Consider the following 19,588-nt stretch of genomic DNA (forward strand, 5'->3'; position numbering starts at 1 on the left):
TTGCTGCTGGTCTCCTTTGCCCTTGGAGAAGGGGGAGCCTGTTAATACCAATCATTGTGCTAACTGGGGAACGGCACTGCAAAAGGTCTTCAGAAGGTCTTAGTGTAAAAAGTTCATTCCTGTTTTAGTTCACAAGCCTTCAGGAAAGGATTTGTACCAAGTGCTTTCTGGAGAGGTGGGAAGCACACCTCTGTGCCCTTGATGGCATCCTTAGAAACTTGTTGTTTTAATCCCTACTTCATGTGTCTGTCTGTCATTTCCTGCCCATCTAATCAACAGGAACACGTGGAGCAATCCTCCATAGGGAGGGATGGTACTGGTAGTTCCAGTGCAATTTTGCCTCCTTCACGTACTGCTTCCCAAATTCAGTGTATGGCTTTCTCAGCCCCCAACTGAGAAATTAAACTAGAAATCCATTTTTACTGGTGTACACAGCTTTTATGTTTAACTGATAGTTTTGTCCACTTCCACTCCTTTTTTTTCTATGAGAAGTCACCACTTCGGGGGCCAGTGAGGAGTTCAAAACTCTTATTAAAAAAAGTCATGGGCTTTACATTTTGAATTTACTTTAGATTATTTGGCCTGTGTACAGCTCTAGTGACTTGCACCTGCTTTTTTTGTTTTGCATTGCATCATCAGAATCACAGTTGTATTGTACCTGATGTATTTCTATAAGAAATGTAATTCTCCCTTATTCATTCTGAAAGAAACTCTGCAGCAATGCTGTGATCTGTCCCAGCTGTGGTTCAGGGAATTCTTCTTAGAGCTGACCATGGGCAGAAGAATCCAGTTTCCCATTGAGATGTCCATGCCTTGGATTTTGACGGATCATATTTTGGAGACAAAAGAGGCGTCAATGATGGAGTAAGACCTGCTTGTGCTCTTCCACCAAATGATTATTCTTAATGATTGCCATGCCTTATTAGAATGTTGCTCCTTTAATTGGTTTTAACAAGTAGTCATTGAAAAAGTATTCTAAACATGAATGAAATTTTTGTTTTACGTTTGCCCATTTTCAGAGTCTCTAAGTTTTCTTTTTGAAGTGAGTATTTAAAATGCTAGACCTTGCATATCATTGCACCAACCACATATTTTGCTCCTTGAGTTCTCCTTACTTATTCTTTGAAGATGTCAAACATAATGTACAGTGGTTAAAGCCTAGTTCCATTTTGATGGACAGCTAGAAAACAAGTTTTAGACTTCAAACATATCTACACCTTTTCTTAAACCAAAAAATATTTTCTTAAAGGAAAAATTGTGATCCTTTTTATATAAACTAAAAAAGGAAAATACCCTGTTTTGGTGAACCACGTGTGGATTACAGTATTGACTGGCTTACTTCATCTTGACTGCACCATACTAAAGAATCATGACTTTTATACACATGTAACTCTCGTGTTTTATTCTTTTTCTTGCAGGTATGTTCTGTATTCTTTGGACCTTTATAATGACAGTGCTCATTATGCACTTACCAAATTTAAGAAGCAGTTCCTCTATGATGAAATTGAGGCAGAGGTAAAGTAACCTTACCTACTTACCTATAGAAAAATCATCTGTAGCTGTATGTGAAAATCATGCTAAAGGGCAAGGCCTTTTTAAGAGGTTCAGAACAGCTGGAAATAACAGAAAAACTGAGAAGACTGACCAGAAGATGAGTAACTGGTTGGGTGATAGGTTGTGAGGAAAGCTGTAGACCTGTGCAAAAATGCTTCACATTAATGCTGAAAATTGTAGACCTCTGCAAAAATCCTTCACATTAATGGTGAAAATTGAACTACATCTCTTGTACTGGGAAATTGTGATCTATTAACTTCCTTTACTATGTTTTATAAACAGTGGGAGGTCTTTTTAAAATTTTAAGTATCTCTAAATATGTTATGTTTTCCTCCCCAAGGTAAACCTGTGTTTTGACCAATTTGTCTACAAGCTGGCAGACCAAATATTTGCATACTACAAGGCAATGGCTGGCAGGTACCTATTCCTTCCACTATAAGAGCTTTTTTTCACACTTTTCTGCTCTGCTTTGCTGTTTAGTACACCTTAAGCATTTTCTTCCTTTCTTCATAGCCTGCTTCTGGATAAACGGCTGCGTTCAGAGTGCAAGAACCAGGGAGCAACCATTCAGCTGCTGCAGTCCAACCGCTACGAGACACTGTTGAAACAGAGACACGTTCAAGTGAGTTAACTCCTACATCTTGTATCTGAGTTGCTTGGCAGCTTTCCAGTGGTGTTGATTTATGTAGGTAGACAAAACTCATTTTGTGCTTCATGTTTTGTCATCACGGTAGCATAACTGAACACTTGAGATCTGCTTTTTTGTCATGTGAAGGTGTAAATTAAGAAAGAAAACTTAAAAAATCCTATTTTAATGCAAATGTCTGTTGCAATTAAGAAAACATGAGCCAAATAGGAATGCCATAGATGGTATGTTGGCTTCCTAGTAATATCTTTCGCCAGTGTTCAGTATGTTGTTGGCACAATATAATGGAAGCATAAAATGCTGATATAAGTACTTAAATGTAGATGCAATGTGTACTTTTTTTTTTTTGTGAGAATTGGGATGCACATTGTAGTACCACATTTGCTCATGAATTTATAAATTTTGTCCATCTGCTTTGTTTCAGTGTGTTTGGGATGCAAGTTCACAAAGTGAGAGTCTGTAAATCTGGGGAGTCTCATAGTCCTTGTAAAGTTTGTCTTGTAGCCTGGCTGCCAGTTCAGAGCCTCACGGCATGTTTTCCTTTAGCTCCTTGGCAGGTCCATAGACCTGAACCGGCTGATCACGCAGCGCATTTCGGCAGCCATGTACCGCTCCATGGAGCTGGCCATCGGCCGCTTCGAAAGCGAGGATTTGACCTCCATTGTGGTGAGTGTTGTGCTGCTGTTCTGCCAGATCACTGACACACCAGTTGAGGTGGAGCAACCTCAAACCTACTGCAGCTGAGGCATTGGGAGTAAAGTGTAGAGAAGGCAGGTATTGGAGCTGTGAGAAAACAAAGAAAGCAATCGCCTTTTGATGTAAATTTTTGTAAGTGCTCATTTCTGCCCATGCTTATAAATAAATTGCACATCCAAAAAAACAGCCTTGTGCTTGGTAGAATGAAAATTCATTTATTTACTCAGGCAGCTTGGTTTTGTAGCATGACAAAAATAATTTTTTTGTGAAGGAAAGAGCTCTGACTTGTGCCTATGGAAGAAGAGCATCTGTGCAATATTGAGGTGTCCTTTTGAGTTAGTTTCCTGATTAAAATGCTAAAAGCCAAACTTTATTTCAAGACAGCATGAATTTGACAAGTAAACATGCAGCCAGCAAGAAAAATATCAGGCACATTGAGTTCTGCTAGAATGAAAACTAAATTAAAAGTTGTGCAAAAGAGTTTATTGTTGTTCTTTCCGTAATAAGATTTTTACCAGTGACATTTTGTCCTGCAGTTAACTATCTTGGTTTAATTTCATTCTTTACTGAAGAGAAATCAAATATTGAGGCCATAGAACCTCTTGACTTCTGAATGCTTGGTTTTATAACTCACTTGAATTATTGAAATGTAGTTTTTCTTTGTTATGTGCAGTACACTCTTAGTGACTGAGTGAACAGAAACCATCAATGATGTGTTCCTTAGGTCACAGGTTCTCATTCTTTGAGTAAGAGAGTGACAGAACTAAGGGTTGTCCCTTTACCATACTCCTCTTTTTTTTTTTTTTTTTTTTTTTGTTTGGTTTTTTGTTTTGTTTTGGTGGTGTTCTTTTTTTGTTTTATGCAAAATATTTTCTGTTGAAAACTGGCTGCTTTCCTCAGCAAGAAACTGATCCAAATAGATTAAGTAATCTGTAATTTCTGCTGTTTTTCAAGATAAATAACTTAAGGTATTTACAAGACTGAGCTATTATTTTCTCCTCAAACTGGACTTGATTCTGTAATAATAACCATAGTGATTTTTTTTCTTTGAACTAACTTGCTCACAGTTGTAAAACTCCTTTGAAATATGGAGCACTTAAATCAGAGAGCAGTTCATGGGGAGATAGTAGTAGTAGTTTGATACACAGCTAGAGGAAGCCATTGGATATTTCTTCAGTAGGTCACTGCACAATAATCTTTAAAAACAGTGCTTGGATTTTTTGGAAGTAAAGGTTGTGTCTTGGTGTTTTCAGTGTCTGATGGCAGATATGGAGTTATTTTATTTTATTTTAAAGAAATTGCCCGAACAGATACTAGGAATTTCTTGTCAAGAGGAGAAACATTATAAAATACAGTACTCATATATAGTCGTGTAGTCTGCAGCTAGTGATTTTGTGGATACCTTCACAACATTTGTGAATGTCTGATCTGGTCCTTCATCACATTTTTGTACATCCTTCACTGGAATAGACTGTGAGAAGGATTTATGGTAAATGTGATGTTACTCTTAACATTACCACTACATTAATTAATTCACCAGTTACTCTGCCGAGCAGAAATTACTTTGTGATTGTTTGTAAAGTAGGAAATGCAGAAAGGTTCTTTTGACCCTATTCAACTTGGAGTTTCAAGGTTTGCTCAGTGGAGGAAGTGTTGGTACAGATCTGTGTTTGTGACCTATCTGCATCTGAAGTCTCAGAAGGTATAAGAAACAATTCCAAGAGTACTGATTCTGTCCAGCCCTTATTGTTAAAGTAAGAGACTGGGAGAGAGTCAGTTGTTCATTTTGACTTCTTTCTAGTCTTTTCTTCCCTCAAGGTTATTTATGTACTTTGTTCAGTTTCTCCACTTTATCAAATGCATCATCCTCTTTCTTTCCCCTTGTTTTTCGTAGGAGCTGGATGGCTTGATAGAGATAAACAAAATGACTCACAAGCTTCTGAGCAGATACATGACCTTGGACAGCTTTGATGCCATGTTCAGAGAAGCCAACCACAATGTTTCAGCCCCTTATGGTAGAATCACTCTTCATGTCTTTTGGGAACTCAATTACGATTTCCTTCCAAACTACTGCTACAATGGATCAACTAACAGGTTAGCAAGGCAGCTTTTTTATTTGCAGCTTTTTATTTATTCTCCCACCCTTCTGCTACTTCCTTCCTAGCAAGTGCTGACAAGTTCATCTCCATTCATTTGGTGTTTTCCACTTCTAAGGCTTTACTTCAAATGAAGCAGCATGAGTCATTTTACCAAGTACTGTTAAATGTATGAAAGCCTGTTATTTGTTCACAATAGAAGGCAAATGGAACCACAGCATCCAAATTCTGACATTTTGATGACGTAGTTATGATATGCTGAAAAACAAGTATGTCAAAACACTGCTAAGTGCATATCAGGAAGGTATTTTGAAAAAGGATCTTTAAGGATGAGATGACAGAAATAAAATTATAGTCCTGATTCTGTGCTAATGTGAAGAAAAATATTCTTTCTGTGAATTATTTCTGATATTTATATAAATCTTTCTTATTTGTGATCCTTTCTGTTCAGTTAATACTGAACTCTTCCTTTTGGGAGAAAGGAAGAGTTCAGTATTCGCTGCAAACTGCAATTGTAGCCTTTAAGGAGAGTGAGTAATGGAAATAGAAAGAGGAAGGTAGGATCTAAGGTTTGAATGAGGGGGAAGCACAGTGTTCAGAATTTTGCATATCTGTGCTTCCTGCTTGTGTGCTGTTTTTAGGATTTGTGTTACTTTTAGTCTTTACTCAGGTTTTGGTTAAAGCCCCATGCAGTGACAGTGAAGTGATAGTGAATATTGAGCTGTAGGAAGAGGAGGAAGCCTGTTCTTATCTTTTACTGTCTCCTTGGAGAGCTTTCCTTGTCTGACATGTTCTGTGATGGTTGTGTTGTATTTTAGATCCAAGATTCTGTCTGCAAAGAAAAAAAAAGAGTGGGGTTTTTTTTTTGTGGTTAAGTTTTACCCGAGAAACTTCTGTTACAGGAATCTGTTTGCATGGTAAAATGGAATTTATTTCCAAGGGAGTTTCTTTGCAGTTAATGTATCTGTAGATCAGTATTGGAATATTCAGTGTGCTGTATTAAGAATCATGTAAAAATCTTGATGAAATGCTGCTCTTCCACCCATCAGCTTTGTTGAAAGACATTCAGTAGCTCCTGTAGAGTTGAGTCTATGTTCATCCTGGCTGCAAGACCTGCCTTACTGCAGACCACAGCGCTTGGGAAGTGAGTGTGAGGTGCCAAAGGACATTAGCAGGATCCTCTAGCACTGTGGCTTGTCTGTTTTTAAAATCTGTACGCAAGAATTGAGTTAGGCTCAGCTTGTTGGGTAATTAATTCAGGATAATTAATTTAAGAGGTGTTAAAGGGAGCCAGATCTTAGGCAGTATGTGTACCATGTGTCTGATTTCATTGCAGAAGTGCTTTGGTTTCAGTCAAAAGCAGCAGTGTGGAGAGAATAAATGTATGTGTTGCACATGCTATATAATGCCCTTTGATATTTTTGGTGAGAGAGAGAACAGGACGTTTTTAGCCTTTTTATAGTCCTTAAGCATATTCATTGCTGCCTTGCTGCTAGCATGAACTTTAAATTGCACTCTCTCAAGTGTACAGGTTATTGAGTGCAAACACAGGAGTAGACTGTGAGGAGCTGTGTGAGAGCTGCTGGTTTAGTGCTTGACCCTTCATAGGTACTGTCTTGCATGAAGGCTACATGTAAACAAGGGAAGAAAAGTAGCAATTAAAGGCTGGAAGAAAGAGAAATGATCATGATGAGAAGCAGAGAGGTTACTTGGTGGTGTGAGGGGCTGGAGGCAGAGTTCTCAGAAAATGTATTGTGGCTTGTCTTTTAATATAACGGCTTGGTATAAGGGTTCTTCTTTTAAAGTTAGTGTTTTGGTCAGATGAACTTGTTTCCACGACTTTTTGAAGCTCTTTTCCCAAGAATACTTGAACATGATAATTTCATATATCTGTAGAAGAGCTCAACTATTTAGAAACCCTGCAGCTTTAGTTCAAAAGCTAAAGCTCTGCATGCAGAAGTGCTGAAACACATTGCATGTTTCATTATTTGGGACTTAGGACATTTTTTTTATATCTGATAATGTACTGAGATTAGACAGTGAGTCTGCTATTAAAAGATTTAGCAATTTAATAATTGGAGTTGCCATTTATCTGAAATTTAGTCTCATTAATGCTGGCCAGCTGCACAGACTCGGGGACAGCAGTTTATGGAGAAGGAATGGAGAGATGAGTGAGAGAATCTTTGCAGATGAGCCTTAGCAGTGAAATCCAAGGGTATGTTTTATCCACCTGTTGACCATCATGAAAGCAAGAAAACAAACCTTTGGATAGTGCACAAGCATAGGAACTGCAGGTGAGGTCAAAGTTTTCTCTAGTCCAGTGTCCTGATGCTGTCAGTAGCCATAAAGGGGCTGAATATGAAAACAATGAAGGCTTCAGGTGATATTTCTTCCAGGAGACATGTCAGGCTCTAGCAATGATTAGATGTTTCTGTAAAACAAAAATGGTGGGATGTTAGTGCAGTTGCAGCTCTTTACAGGGGTATTTATTTTTCCCCATTGTTTTGTCCTGTCCCTTTTATAAAGCTGTGTGAGGCTTTGGCATTCATTATGTGTTCCAGTGAGGAGTCTGCAGTGAAGCTTGTGCTGCATCTCTTTTAGATGCTCTCAAGCTATTGTCCACCAGTTCTTTTACTGAAAGTGGCCATAAACAGGTGTTTCCCACTTGTTGTCTTTTCTGTGCTGCCTGGGATTGTTTTTCAAGAGCCCTCTCTCATGTTGGCCCTCAGTTGCATGTCTTTTCAAGCCAAATCTTTCCACACCAGGAATATTTGTCATGCTTAGGCCTGCATCTGAACTTTTTCCATGTGAAGTTAGGTTATCTAGATTCAAATGACTCAAATACTCAGTTTTTGTTCCTTTTCCACTGTCTGTAGTGTCCCTTTTTCTGCCTTGTTTTCTTTACTGTTTCTAAGCTGATCTTTTCCTTCCTTGACAGCTTGTTTTGTATTAAGGACTAACAGAGGAGCAAGTGTGAGACAGCCTTATATTTATTTGAATTGAAGATTTTCTGTGCTTTCTTGACACAAATGATACAAGCTTTTGGTGACAGTAGTCAAACTAGTAGCTCCATCTCCTTTAACACATAACCCAAATCTGTGTTCTCTGGTATAAATTCATGTGTATAGCACTCTTCCAAATGCAGTATGACATGTTTCTTCCAAGGGTACAGATTTGTCACAGAAGGAACAAAAAGACCAGCTTTTTATTTTTCACTCTTCCTGACAGCCTCTCCCGCTTCCTTTTGCGAGCTTGCTCTCTCTCATACTGCTTTTGAGACTGGTTTTCACGAGAGAACAGCTGTGTCTTCTTGTGTTGCATATACTCTGACAGTCACTGTTCAGAAAAATTTTCAGCCCTTGCACATAGTGGTGGAGCAAACCTGAAAAGTAGCAGTGGAAACCATCTAGTTTCTGCTGCCAGGAGCCAAGTGGTACAGGAATATAGACTCATGTAGACTCATTCATCGGGGTGACTGTAGTCAACTACCTTTCTTTCCCCTCCTAAAAAAACAAGCAACCAACCAAAGTCTTTCTGCCAAAAGGAAAACTGACAGCAATGGATTGGCAGATCTGTTGCTCTCTCATACAGTATTTTCCTTGCTGTTTCTCTGTTCTCTCCCTCTTGGCATCCAGGTTTAAGAAGGGTGAGTCAGATCTACTGTTCAGTGAGAGGGGGTGTAGGGCTACTGTTAGCTCTGCTAGACAGGACAAACTAATTTGAGAATGCTGGAAGCAAAAAGTGTTCATACCAATTAGACAGGGAGGTGCAGAGGAGCACTTTCTGTAGGAGCAGGGAGGGAATACTGTCATATCTTATTACTTCTGAGATGAAGCTCAGAAAGTTTATGAATGAGATTCGTCTGACCTGGTGCCTGCAAGGCAGCAGGCTCATTGACCAAAGCAGTCTCTTTCAGTTATCTCCTTAAATAGATTATAGTCATTAAAATCATAGAATCATTTAGATTGGTTTGTGAAGTGCTCACTATGAACTCCTTCCTGGTAGGTATCACAGAAAAATTAATATTAAATTATTTGATTACTAAAATACTTACTTTGGGGGCTCATGTTGTCCTCTAGCAATTCACTTGCAAAGCTTTGGTAAGCCAGAAGGCTTTTCATCTGCTTAATCTACTTTGACTGCTTACAACCTGTGCTGATTAAAATGGATAAATTGCTGTGAGATCATCAACACTGATTAAAAATGAAACTGATTATCTTGGAGTATGCTGAAACCTGTATCCTACCAGTATCCAGGGGAAAGTAAACATTTGTTTAACTTTAGCTTTGATATTCAAAGAGCTTCAGTCCTTCAAAGAGACATTCCTCTTTCTTGGAGGAGGAGTAGGAGGAAGCCAACCAGCAGAATGTCAGAAAGAAAGAACACACGCACACACGTGGACATTAAAAAACTTTGAAGAAGAATACATGATGCTGGACTGTAAGGTTTTCATATAGCCCTTAGTTTTTAGGGAAGAAATTTCTATTACTTACCTGAATGATGTGCTGGGATTAGTCACATACCTTCTAGGATTATGCACTCTTTAGGCTGCTGTAACCTCAATCTTAGATGCTGCCTCTCCATAACTTAGCAAGTGAATGTTATCTTTTGCCCCTATTTCCTTACTCCTTTTCTTCCTCTCTTGGCATCTTTTACCAAAGAAAATATAAGCAAGTGTGTTTGCTTCAAGTCTTGAAGAAAACTTTAAGACTATTTTGCTACTATGAAGCATTAGAGATGGAGAAATCCCTGAGCTTGCAGAGGAGCCCTGGAAAACACACAAGAGTTACTTGAGCATTTACTTGCACTGACTGGTTTGTTCACAGACACTAATTACATTGTAATGGAGATATATACACACAATAACTTTTTGATAAGTCTAAGAATTAGTTACAGCTTCCAGAGTCATGGGATGCACCCACTTATATGTTGAAACACTCCTTTCCTTGTGAGCATTTTAATTTAGTGGTAACAAATCTGCTCTTGCCACATATGTCTGCACACTGAAACCCAGTCTTATCTCAAATGACATGGTATCTCTTATGATTTAGAGATTCTCTTAAGGCTTGAAAATTGATGTCAGTTTAAAAAGAAGTGGGATTTGGAGAAAAAAAAAAGGTGGGGAATAGAGTAATCTCTGGCACTGTCGTATGTTGCAGATTACTTTGAATTCCATCAGATGTTTGCATCATCTCTGGTAAACTCATTAATGAAGTATCTGCAGAATACAGATTCAAGTAATCTCTCTCAAAGAGTTTTCAGTTTCTATGTAAGTGAGAGAGAAGATGAGAAGCTTGTAAACTGAGGAAATAAAAATGTAAGGAGAGCTAAATAATATAGTATCAAAAATAATACATATAAATAATGTATTTTTTTTTCTCAAAAGCTCCAAATGCACACTCTTTCTGGACTACAGCAAGTACAAGCATTTTTGGGAAGAGTGGCTAAACTATGTATGAACGAGTAGCTGCACCTATTTTTGAGAAGGTTAAAAATGCAGAAAATATTGTTCTGAAGTTACAGATTCTCACAAGAATGATTCAGAAATAAAACACAGTGGAAGTTATTGTAAGCAACATGGTGCAGTTTATATTGGTCTGGGTGAAACAATTTTTGATTAGCATGACTGTTTTTGATTTTAGCTAGAAGGTGGATGAATTAAAAATGGAATATCTCTGTTCTTTCTAGGAAGAATTAATAATGAATACTTAATTTTGTGTGCTGATGAAATGTAAATACTTTAAACAAAAAAGAGATCAAGATATTATTGTATCTTATGATGTTATAGTGTAAGGCAAGTTTTCTTTCCTGAAACATTTTCCTAGATACATTTGTTTTCTCAGGTATCACTCAGACCAGCCTGTTATTATACAGCCATTTGATGTACACTTCTTAAATAGCTATTTTCCCTCTTTGCTGTGCATATACAGCTTTGTGCTATTTATCAAGAAATACTTTTTAATCAAGCTAAAAAATCAAGTAGCCATCCAGCTTGTAAACACACATCCCCAATAATTTTCCTCTGTTTAGTGAAGTTAAGAAGAATCAGAATTGTAGTGGATATTGATTAACTTCTTCCTGCACGAAAACTGCAGTGCTGCCCAGTGTGCAATACACAGTCAACAGGGAATGTCAGGGGGGAAGATTTGTGCTGCTTGTTCACCAGAGGACTGGGAATGGTCCTTCAGGCTGTGGTGCCCTCAGTTGTGAGTGGGGTGGCTGACCCTGTCTTTGGCAGTGCTCCATATCTTTGTAGTTCTCTCACCATTTTCTTAACAGTATACAAAGGTAAAGCTAAGCATGATTTGTATTGGAACTGATGATCAATGAACTATGATCAAACTTTTGAAACACTGATCTTGCTGCAAGGATTATACCCTTCCTCGTGACTTTTTTAAAAGGTAACAGCTAACATATTTCTCCTGATGTGAATTTTGGGGGAAAAAGCCCCGAAACATTAAACAGAAATGTCATGTTCCTCTTTGAAGGCATACTTCTTTCTCAAGGACTTAATTTTGCAAGCATATTATGCCCTGTGAGAGGCTATTGCCACTTGCTTAGTTACTTCCCTGTTTGCTGGCTTGGGCTAGTGGTGAGGAATATTTGGGGATCCTGCACACCATGGGAAGAACTGCAGTGTGATTTGTAGGGTAGGGTGCATTAGGTGCACACCTGCTCACCTAAGTATAAATAATGAATTCTTGTTTTTATTTTTTTTTATATAGATTTGTTCGGACCGTGCTGCCATTTTCTCAGGAGTTTCAGCGTGATAAGCAGCCTAATGCACAGCCACAGTATCTCTATGGATCAAAGGTTGGATTTCATTCCCTTTATCTTTATGGTTTCCTAATGTTTAAAGGTATCTTTTTAAATTATAGAAACTATAGTATGTGAAAGTCATTAGAAATAGACTGAAATATATTTTGTGTGCATTTTAAATTGGACATACACTTATTTAAAGATTTTGCTTGAAGCTCACCATATGTTTCAGCCAAAGTGCAATTGGTTAGTCTGATGTGTGGTCTTATCTGACAAAGCTAAAAATAAGCCCTTCTCTTAACCACCTTGCATTGTTCAGTTGCTAACAGTGGCAGAGTAGACTCAAAGTAAAGGTTAATTACTCATTAATTACTCATCTGGTGAACTGAGAACAAGAGCCCATCTTGGATGCAGCCCTCCCTTGTTCCAGTGATGAAGACTGTGATGACAGGAGAAAAGGGAATAGGTAGAAAAACTGCTTCAGATGTTATCTGCCTTAAGAGGAATATAGATTCTGACAATCTTAAACTATCAGATACCTAACTATTTCAATTATTTTTTTTTATGTAATGTTTCTTTGGACTCTACAACCCCAGAGCTGCAAACTCATTGTGATGAACTTGGTGTCTTGGCCATATCATCTTTCTATTACCATCATATTTCCTGTTTGCAGTTAGGTAGGCTGGGAAGGTTTGTGCAAGTTTTCAGTAGAAGGGTATGTGGTGTGCTCACATGCTCTGTCCCTGTGGCAATTCCCAATACTGAGGTTGGACAGGAGCTTGTGTGGGTGACAAGTGGGAAGAGTACTTGACACAAGAGAACAGCTGTAGGCTACCCAAGTAGCCTGTAGTCACAGGACCAATGCTATGCTCATGTGTGATAGATTTGTTCTCCCTGATCACTACAGATTTATTTTCTTATTCTTCACATTTATTGCTTGTGTCTTAATGACAGTTAAAGACATAGTACATTAACATATATTTGCATTTTTAATATCTAGTCAGAAATATTGATCTACTTCAAACAGCAGTAAAAACCAACAATGCTATCTTCAGCAAATCATTTGGAACTATATGACAAGGTGTCACTCTAAATTTTGCAATGTTTTCTGGTCTATGAGGGTGGCAAGCTGAAGTATGGAAAAGATAAATGAAAATGTAATGGTTAAATTACAGGATGGACAATAAAAAAGCTTAAAATTATTTATTATTATTTAAAATTATTTAAAAGATATATTTAATTCTACATCTAATTTATGCAGATGTGCTGTAATTGGTGTGGGTGGCTGCTCTCAATATCTACCTCCTACTTAAGCATGAACTCTTATTTTCTGCACATCATATCATAGTTGTATGGTGCAATTTTAACCCAGTAATCTAGGTTTTGAGATAACTCAGGAGTTACAAATTTCAGTGCTAAAATATCTGCTGCATTTGTAAAAGTTTCATGCCCTTAAAATGTAAAGGAGGTAGAAAAGGATTCACATGTCTTAATGTGGAATGTAGCAACTGACTGTCTGCTCCTGTAAATAGTGTTTTATGTAATTGCTCTCCAAAAATGAGCAGTAACGTATAGGAAAGTGGAATTTTCTTACATTGCAGTTATTGTGTTCCTTGCTATTTTAATAAGTGACCAGATGCAGCGTAGAGCTAAAACCTGAATTTCATAGAGATTGCTAACTTAATTTATCTAAGTGATGATACAGTGGGGTGAGTGACAGAAGATTAACTGGGGAATACTTTTTTTCAGTCAGGTTACATTATTAAAATGAGTTTAGTAGTCTTCACACTGAGAGCTATACATTTTCAGAATTCTTGATTATTTTTCTATATGAGCAGCAGCAATCAAGGGGAGGGGGTCTTACTTGCATTTTTGGGGCAAATTTCATAACTAGATGGGCCTTTATTAGAAAATACTTATGATTCTATCTAATTTTAAATTTTAACAAGAGTATATTTTTATTCTTGAATTGAATGTATTTTGAAATTGAGTATATCTGAATGGAGTTTTTAATATTTCTACTTTATACAGCCAGTAACAGAAGGAATTCTTACATTACAGAGGCTGCACTACTACAGGAGTAACTAAAGAAATTTTTTGTTTGTATCTCAAAACATTCACATATTCTCAGATATTTCTAAATGGATCAAAGCATCTGGTCTGTATTAATGTGTCTTGATACTTAGCATAGAGAGTTGTAGTAACATTCTCTTTAGCACCTAAAGTTTTCTGAGTAGTATCTTCATGTAATTAGCAAAACAAAAACCCACAGATACAACTTCCTTCTTCTGGTTGATATGGAAGCAGAGCTGTCAGGTGGGAAGGAGCCAGCCTACAACAGCTCGTTTGCCTTTTAAGTGAGCTGGATTATTTTAAAAGTTTGGTTGAGCATGAAATCCCTTTACTCAAGTAGAGTATGTGTAGTATTATTGATATTAATGTTAGCAGGTTGGAATTCAGCAACATTGGGTGAATGCATTAAATATTTTATAATATACATATAAGAAAGTATCTTTTCTGGGAATTTGAACTAACTCTCTGTTAAATACTTGGTTTTATAGAGGTTGTGTAGACCAGAATTGAAGGGCTTTCTTTCTGTCTTATACAACATTTTCCAAATATTGTCATGTTTTTATGTCTCCACCACTTTGTAGATGCTCACTCCTTTATTCTGTGAACAATACATGTTTGAAGGGTACTTCTCACTGTGAATATAATGAATTTTATCTACTGCTGGTGCACAAATTAAAGGCAGTCTGCACTATGTTGCAGCCTGTTATCAGTGTGGTAATCACTTCGAATATTTGCCCCATACTCAAATGACTGTTGAGTGGAGAATTACCAAATCTATTACAGAATTGCCTGAATGAACCTGAATTAATCTGTAATAAAACTTTCTCAGCAAGAAACAAAGAATCATGTAGCTCTGTGAGCATGTGATGACATGAGTTTTTCAAAACAGAGCAGAAAACAGATGACACTCTGCATGAATTGCTCATTTGCAGCAGGTGCGAGATGGTCCATTGCTTGTGAGATGATATAAATGTTTATCTTAGTAGTGCACAGTAAACTCTGTGGGTGGAATGGTTTTATATTTAGAGAAGGTAAATCCCTTGGGAAGCACTACCACGGTAGCTCTTTGCCTTCTCAGTTGGATATAGGCATGTCTTTTGGTTATATGTGTTTGTGTATAAATAACAAAATGCAGTAGGTGAATTGCCTCGAAACTGCTTTAAGCAGAACTGCTCCTTGTTCTCAGTGTGGCATGTGCATGTGTGTATAACATAAGTATGTGTCTATATATGTATTGGACTGCCTTAAAACCCACATAAAGAAATGGACATGCAGAGAAGTAAACAAGTTTTCAAGAGCCCAGGATGTTGGCAGAGATTGACAGTGTGTCTCTTGGCCTCATCCCATTAATATTAAAATAATATTTTCTTGATGGAAACCTAACCAGAGAAGTGTTATTGTTAATTTCATTACAAGATAATTTTGAAGCATTTTTTCTGTCCTCACCAGCCAGGCACCCCTTATGGCACTTAACCTGTTGTGTTGGCTTCATGCTCTGATGAGGGTTTTTCAGTGCCTGTTTCATGTAACACCGTCATTTGAAACAGCAGTGAACTGTTATTCTCACAGTTTATTTGAGACTGACGTGCAAGACAAAGGAAAATGTGTCAGCTGGAGGAAGTGCTCTGCAGCAGGTGGAGAACACATTATTGCTAACTTCACACAATAAAAATGCCTTTTGAAGTGTTCTCTGAAAGTCATACTCGCCCCCGTTCAGCAAGTGCTCTGTGTGTCATGCTTGTCCTACTCAAAAAAAAAAAAAAAGAGTAAAGAAGATTCATCACACTTATGCCAGCTTCTCCTTAGCACTCAGAGTCAATGCATTTCACAAGTCGTGGGAATTGTTGTCAAAATAGAGTAGCTGAAAAGCTCCGCTACCTGCTGTGAGATATTCATGGGGAGCTCTCTTGCCAAAATTGTACCCCTCCTTACCTTCCAGGGTGGAGGGGGGTGGCAGCTGCCCAGCCAGCAGCTCTCCAGCCATCACTGGTACAACCCAGCTGTGTCAGAGAGAGCTGACTTCACACATACATTCATACCAAGAGCAATTGAGTGCCTGCAGTCACAGTGCACCTTGTTTTTTTAGTCATAATATACAGCCATACTAAGATTTATTATGTTTATATGGAACACAAATGCGCTTAAGAAGTTTAAAACAGGGTGACTTACACAGGTAAATCAGACAACACTTGTCACGTTGGGAGGGTGAACAGATTTCTGTCCAAAGGACCTTGGCACTTTGCCATGAAGCTCAAGGCAGAGTGACGTGATCAGCAGGTTTTCTTGCTACGAAAATAAAATGCATTTTGGCATGTTTTTATTATTTTGCCCCCCTTCATTACACAGAATGTTCTGTGCAATTGAAAGGAAATTTGCAGCTGATTAATGCATGTTATTATTAAAACTGAAAGGGAAAGAGAAAAGGAAGGGCTAGGAGCTGCATCTCTGAATTCCATTTCCTCTGCAGGGAGTCTCTGGCCCATGGAGCAGAAGGTAGCTTGTGGTGGGAACAGAAGAGTGCAAAATGCAATAACCCAGGATATTTCCTTAATTAGACGTGTCCTTACTGAGTCTCTATCTTGCATATATTTAGACTGAGGGAAAATAAGACAGATGAGAGGAAACAATTAAAATCCTGGTGATTTTATCTTACGTTCTGAGACTGACCTCTGTGCAGATGGGAGGGATGGACAACACCATGGGCAGTGAAGTGTGTTGTCTGAGTATAGTACTGCTTGTAGTGTGTGTTTTGGGAAGCAGCTGGGATTACCAGGGTATAACTCTGGCAAACCACTGCACTCTGTGTGTATGTTGCAATTGCCAATAGTGTAGCAGTCTGGGTTGCCGTCTGAAAACTCCTACTCAGGTTTATTCATGCTAGTTAACAAAAAGTTTTTTGGTCACTTTTGGTTACTTTTTATATTTGTTTGCTGTTTTAGGCTAAAGAAAAGCAACAAAAAGATCTTCTTAAAATGTAAACCAATTACTTGCTACATGCTTAATGTTTAAATAATGGAGGGTGGGTGAAGTGCTCGCTTCTTGGGCATGTGAACATTTGCATACAGGCTGTTTGAAAGAGTTGTGAAACTAGAGATACAGCCAGGAGTGCTGCAGTGAGCCGTCAGAACTCCCTGTTGTGAGCACCAACAGTGCATCTAATGTCTTTGAAGTAGCTGGGGTACCTCAGGTGGCAAAAACCTTCTGGACAAAACATTTCTAATTTATAGCAGAGCACTGTCCTGTTACTGGGACTCGTTCCTGACTTTTAGAAGATGGCATCATGGGCTCATTGCACACTGAGGGATTCTCTATGATTGTGGCCAGCTGGATGCCGTGTGAATGCTTTTCCTCAGTGTCCTGTGTCTGCTGGCTCTGCCTGCTGAACTCATCTGAGGTGTGTGCCACGCTTTTGGTCCATGGCTCCTCACGCTCTTGTTTGGAGGTCCTGTTGCGCTCTTGCAAGCGCTCGTGTCTCCTGCGGCACAGCAGGTGCAGGCAGCCGTAGAGCAGGACTGCGGCGATGATGAGCAGCAGCACGCTGCTGGTGAGCCAGATGCCCAGTGCCAGCTCTTTCTTGGTGTTGCTCGCCGACGCTGGGTCTCGTTCCAGTGTGTTGAACACTCTGCACTGGTCGCTGGAGGGGTTTGCGGACTGGCAGGTCACACACATGATGTATGTTGTGAGGGGGGTCAGGTTTTCAACAACAAAGGAGGAGCGAGTGGTGGGCACCCTCTCTTCCCTCTGAAAGCTCTTTCTGGAGTAGCTGGACAGCATGCTGTTCCAGTTAGGGTGGTACATGATGCTGTAAAAGCTGTCAACACAACTGGCCATTTTTGGCCAAATTACCATTGCGGTGTTTCCTGTGATGTTTTGGATGGTTATTCCCATCAGGATGTTATTTGGGAGGGTTTTTTTCTCTCTTGATGCTGATCTCCCTGTGGAAAGGGAAGATGTTCTTCGGAGAAGCTGCAGCACTGAGGATGTTGTTTGAATCTTAATAGTAGTGCTCTGTAATATAGGAACGGAGTTTGTTAGGAAAGTATGCTCTCATCTTTGGCTCTGCAGTGTAAAAATGGGAATGAAAATTCATAAAGTCTGGAGTGTTTTAAAATGTGTATTTCTCTTCCAAGTGAAAGTGTAAAGATAAACTTAGAGAAATTCAATCAGAACTGCTGCCTGTAGAAGTGACCTGTTGTATCTTGAGAGATGGTGAATTTTTGCAGAATTTACCATTTACAATCACTTCCTTTCACTTTTTTTTTCCCCTAGGTGATTGTAAAAAAATGCAGCAGATGTTTTTTTCTCTAGTCTGTGTATCTTGCACTTTATGCTAAGCGGCAACAGGGGTTGGCAGGAGTGGATATTGAGGAATAAGTGTCTCTGCCATCCACAAGTCTTTATTTTTGCTGGTCACAATTAGTTGAAGAACAAAAGAGTACGTGGAAATGTGACCACATATTCTTTTGTCTCTAATATCTTATGTTAGTTTCTTATTCACAAGTTCACATAGGAACACCTTCCCTATGAAGACAGGCTGAGAGAATTGGGGCTGTTCAGCCTGGAGAAGAGAAGGCTCCAGGGAGATCTTACAGCACCTTCTGGTATCTAGATACAGCAATACAGCTGGAGAGGGGCTTTTTATACAGGCAAATATTGATAGGACGAGGAGGAATGACTTTACGCTTAAAGAGGATGTATTTAAATTGGATATTACAAAGAAATTCTTTGCTGTGAGGGCAGTGAGGCACTGGAATTGGTTGTCCAGAGAAGCTGTGGAAGGTATTCCTGCCTGTGGCAGTAGTGTTGGAACTAGGTGATCTTTAAGGTCCCTTCCAAGCCAGACTGTTCAGTGACTCTGTGAGACTCTCTGTGTTTTGCTGTTAAGTTGCACATCTGTAGCCACTGCAGCTACACTGCGGCAGTGGCTGTGAACACTGTACATCGGTGGTATCAGTATCACAAACTTGAGCCTTGATGCTAGTCAGCCTCTTGGAAAAGCTTTGTCAAGCCTAGTGAAATACACTATAGCCTACCTTTTGGATAAATAGTGGGGATTTTAAAAAATTACTAATGCTCTTTGCTGTTTTAAGTCATTTTATGTAATCCCATAGTCTCTGTGCCCTGAATTTATACTCCTCCTCGTCCTCAATTCAAATTAGAAAATCTGCCAGTATTTTGAGATTCTCAGTATGTGTAGCCACTGTAAATAGTGAAAGGAAAGCTTCTCTTTTCTGCAATTTCTCTAAACACATCTGTTAAAGAATATATAATAACAGCCAGTGGGTATTTTCATTTGTTTGGCTTTGGTTTTATGCTTTTACTGTTGTGATGGTAACTTTTGAAAAAGAGCTTACCTCAGCAATTGATTCTGATCCCTTAGTTTGATTGTCAGTTTCCAGTGGCACTCGTGGAAGTTTTTTTTCCACTTTGAAAGTTTCTCACTTTTTTATGACTATAAATGCCCATGACAGTAACATTGTATTTCATTGTTTATGACTTTGTTGTGAAAATTAAATCTAATATATTTTTTTAAGATCAAGTTTAAAATGTTACATTTCCTGGCTAAATAACAATTAATTATTAAAAATTCTCCTAAGGAAGAAGGCTTGTGAGATTTGCTCATAACATATTCTAAAATTATTCTGTAATACTTGTATTTTATACTAGATAGGAGACTGAGAAAATGTATATTTTATGGGATTTTTTAAAATGGTATTTAGTAGTAACATTACATTAACAGTAAGAATTCTGTGCCTGTTTATGT

The 19,588-nt window shown here is 38.5% G+C and overlaps 2 protein-coding genes across 4 annotated transcripts in view; one reads left to right on the forward strand and one right to left on the reverse strand.

The window, feature by feature from the left end:
• CYFIP1 (cytoplasmic FMR1 interacting protein 1) overlaps window positions 1-19,588 on the forward strand; it is a 76,288-nt gene that overhangs the window by 35,281 nt on the left and 21,419 nt on the right. For all 3 annotated transcript variants that reach the window (XM_041422083.1, XM_041422084.1, XM_041422085.1), the window contains 7 exons: window positions 708-864; window positions 1,419-1,515; window positions 1,895-1,971; window positions 2,068-2,176; window positions 2,747-2,866; window positions 4,791-4,990; window positions 11,718-11,805. In XM_041422083.1, coding sequence (XP_041278017.1) covers window positions 708-864; window positions 1,419-1,515; window positions 1,895-1,971; window positions 2,068-2,176; window positions 2,747-2,866; window positions 4,791-4,990; window positions 11,718-11,805 — 848 coding nt within the window. The remainder of the gene's footprint in view (window positions 1-707; window positions 865-1,418; window positions 1,516-1,894; window positions 1,972-2,067; window positions 2,177-2,746; window positions 2,867-4,790; window positions 4,991-11,717; window positions 11,806-19,588) is intronic.
• LOC121345310 (fibronectin type III domain-containing protein 9-like) lies at window positions 16,862-17,712 on the reverse strand. The gene has a single exon (XM_041422087.1). The coding sequence runs from the start codon at window positions 17,710-17,712 to the stop codon at window positions 17,041-17,043; it is 672 nt and encodes a 223-aa protein (XP_041278021.1). The 3' UTR covers window positions 16,862-17,040.

The sequence above is a fragment of the Onychostruthus taczanowskii genome, unplaced genomic scaffold, assembly GCF_017590055.1.
Source record: "Onychostruthus taczanowskii isolate IOZ18803 unplaced genomic scaffold, ASM1759005v1 scaffold71, whole genome shotgun sequence".
NCBI lineage: Eukaryota > Metazoa > Chordata > Aves > Passeriformes > Passeridae > Onychostruthus > Onychostruthus taczanowskii.

What these genes read in the sequence shown, in the direction of transcription:
- LOC121345310 (XM_041422087.1), bottom strand. Translation starts at nt 17,712, where the DNA reads ATGGGAATAACCATCCAAAACATCACAGGAAACACCGCAATGGTAATT.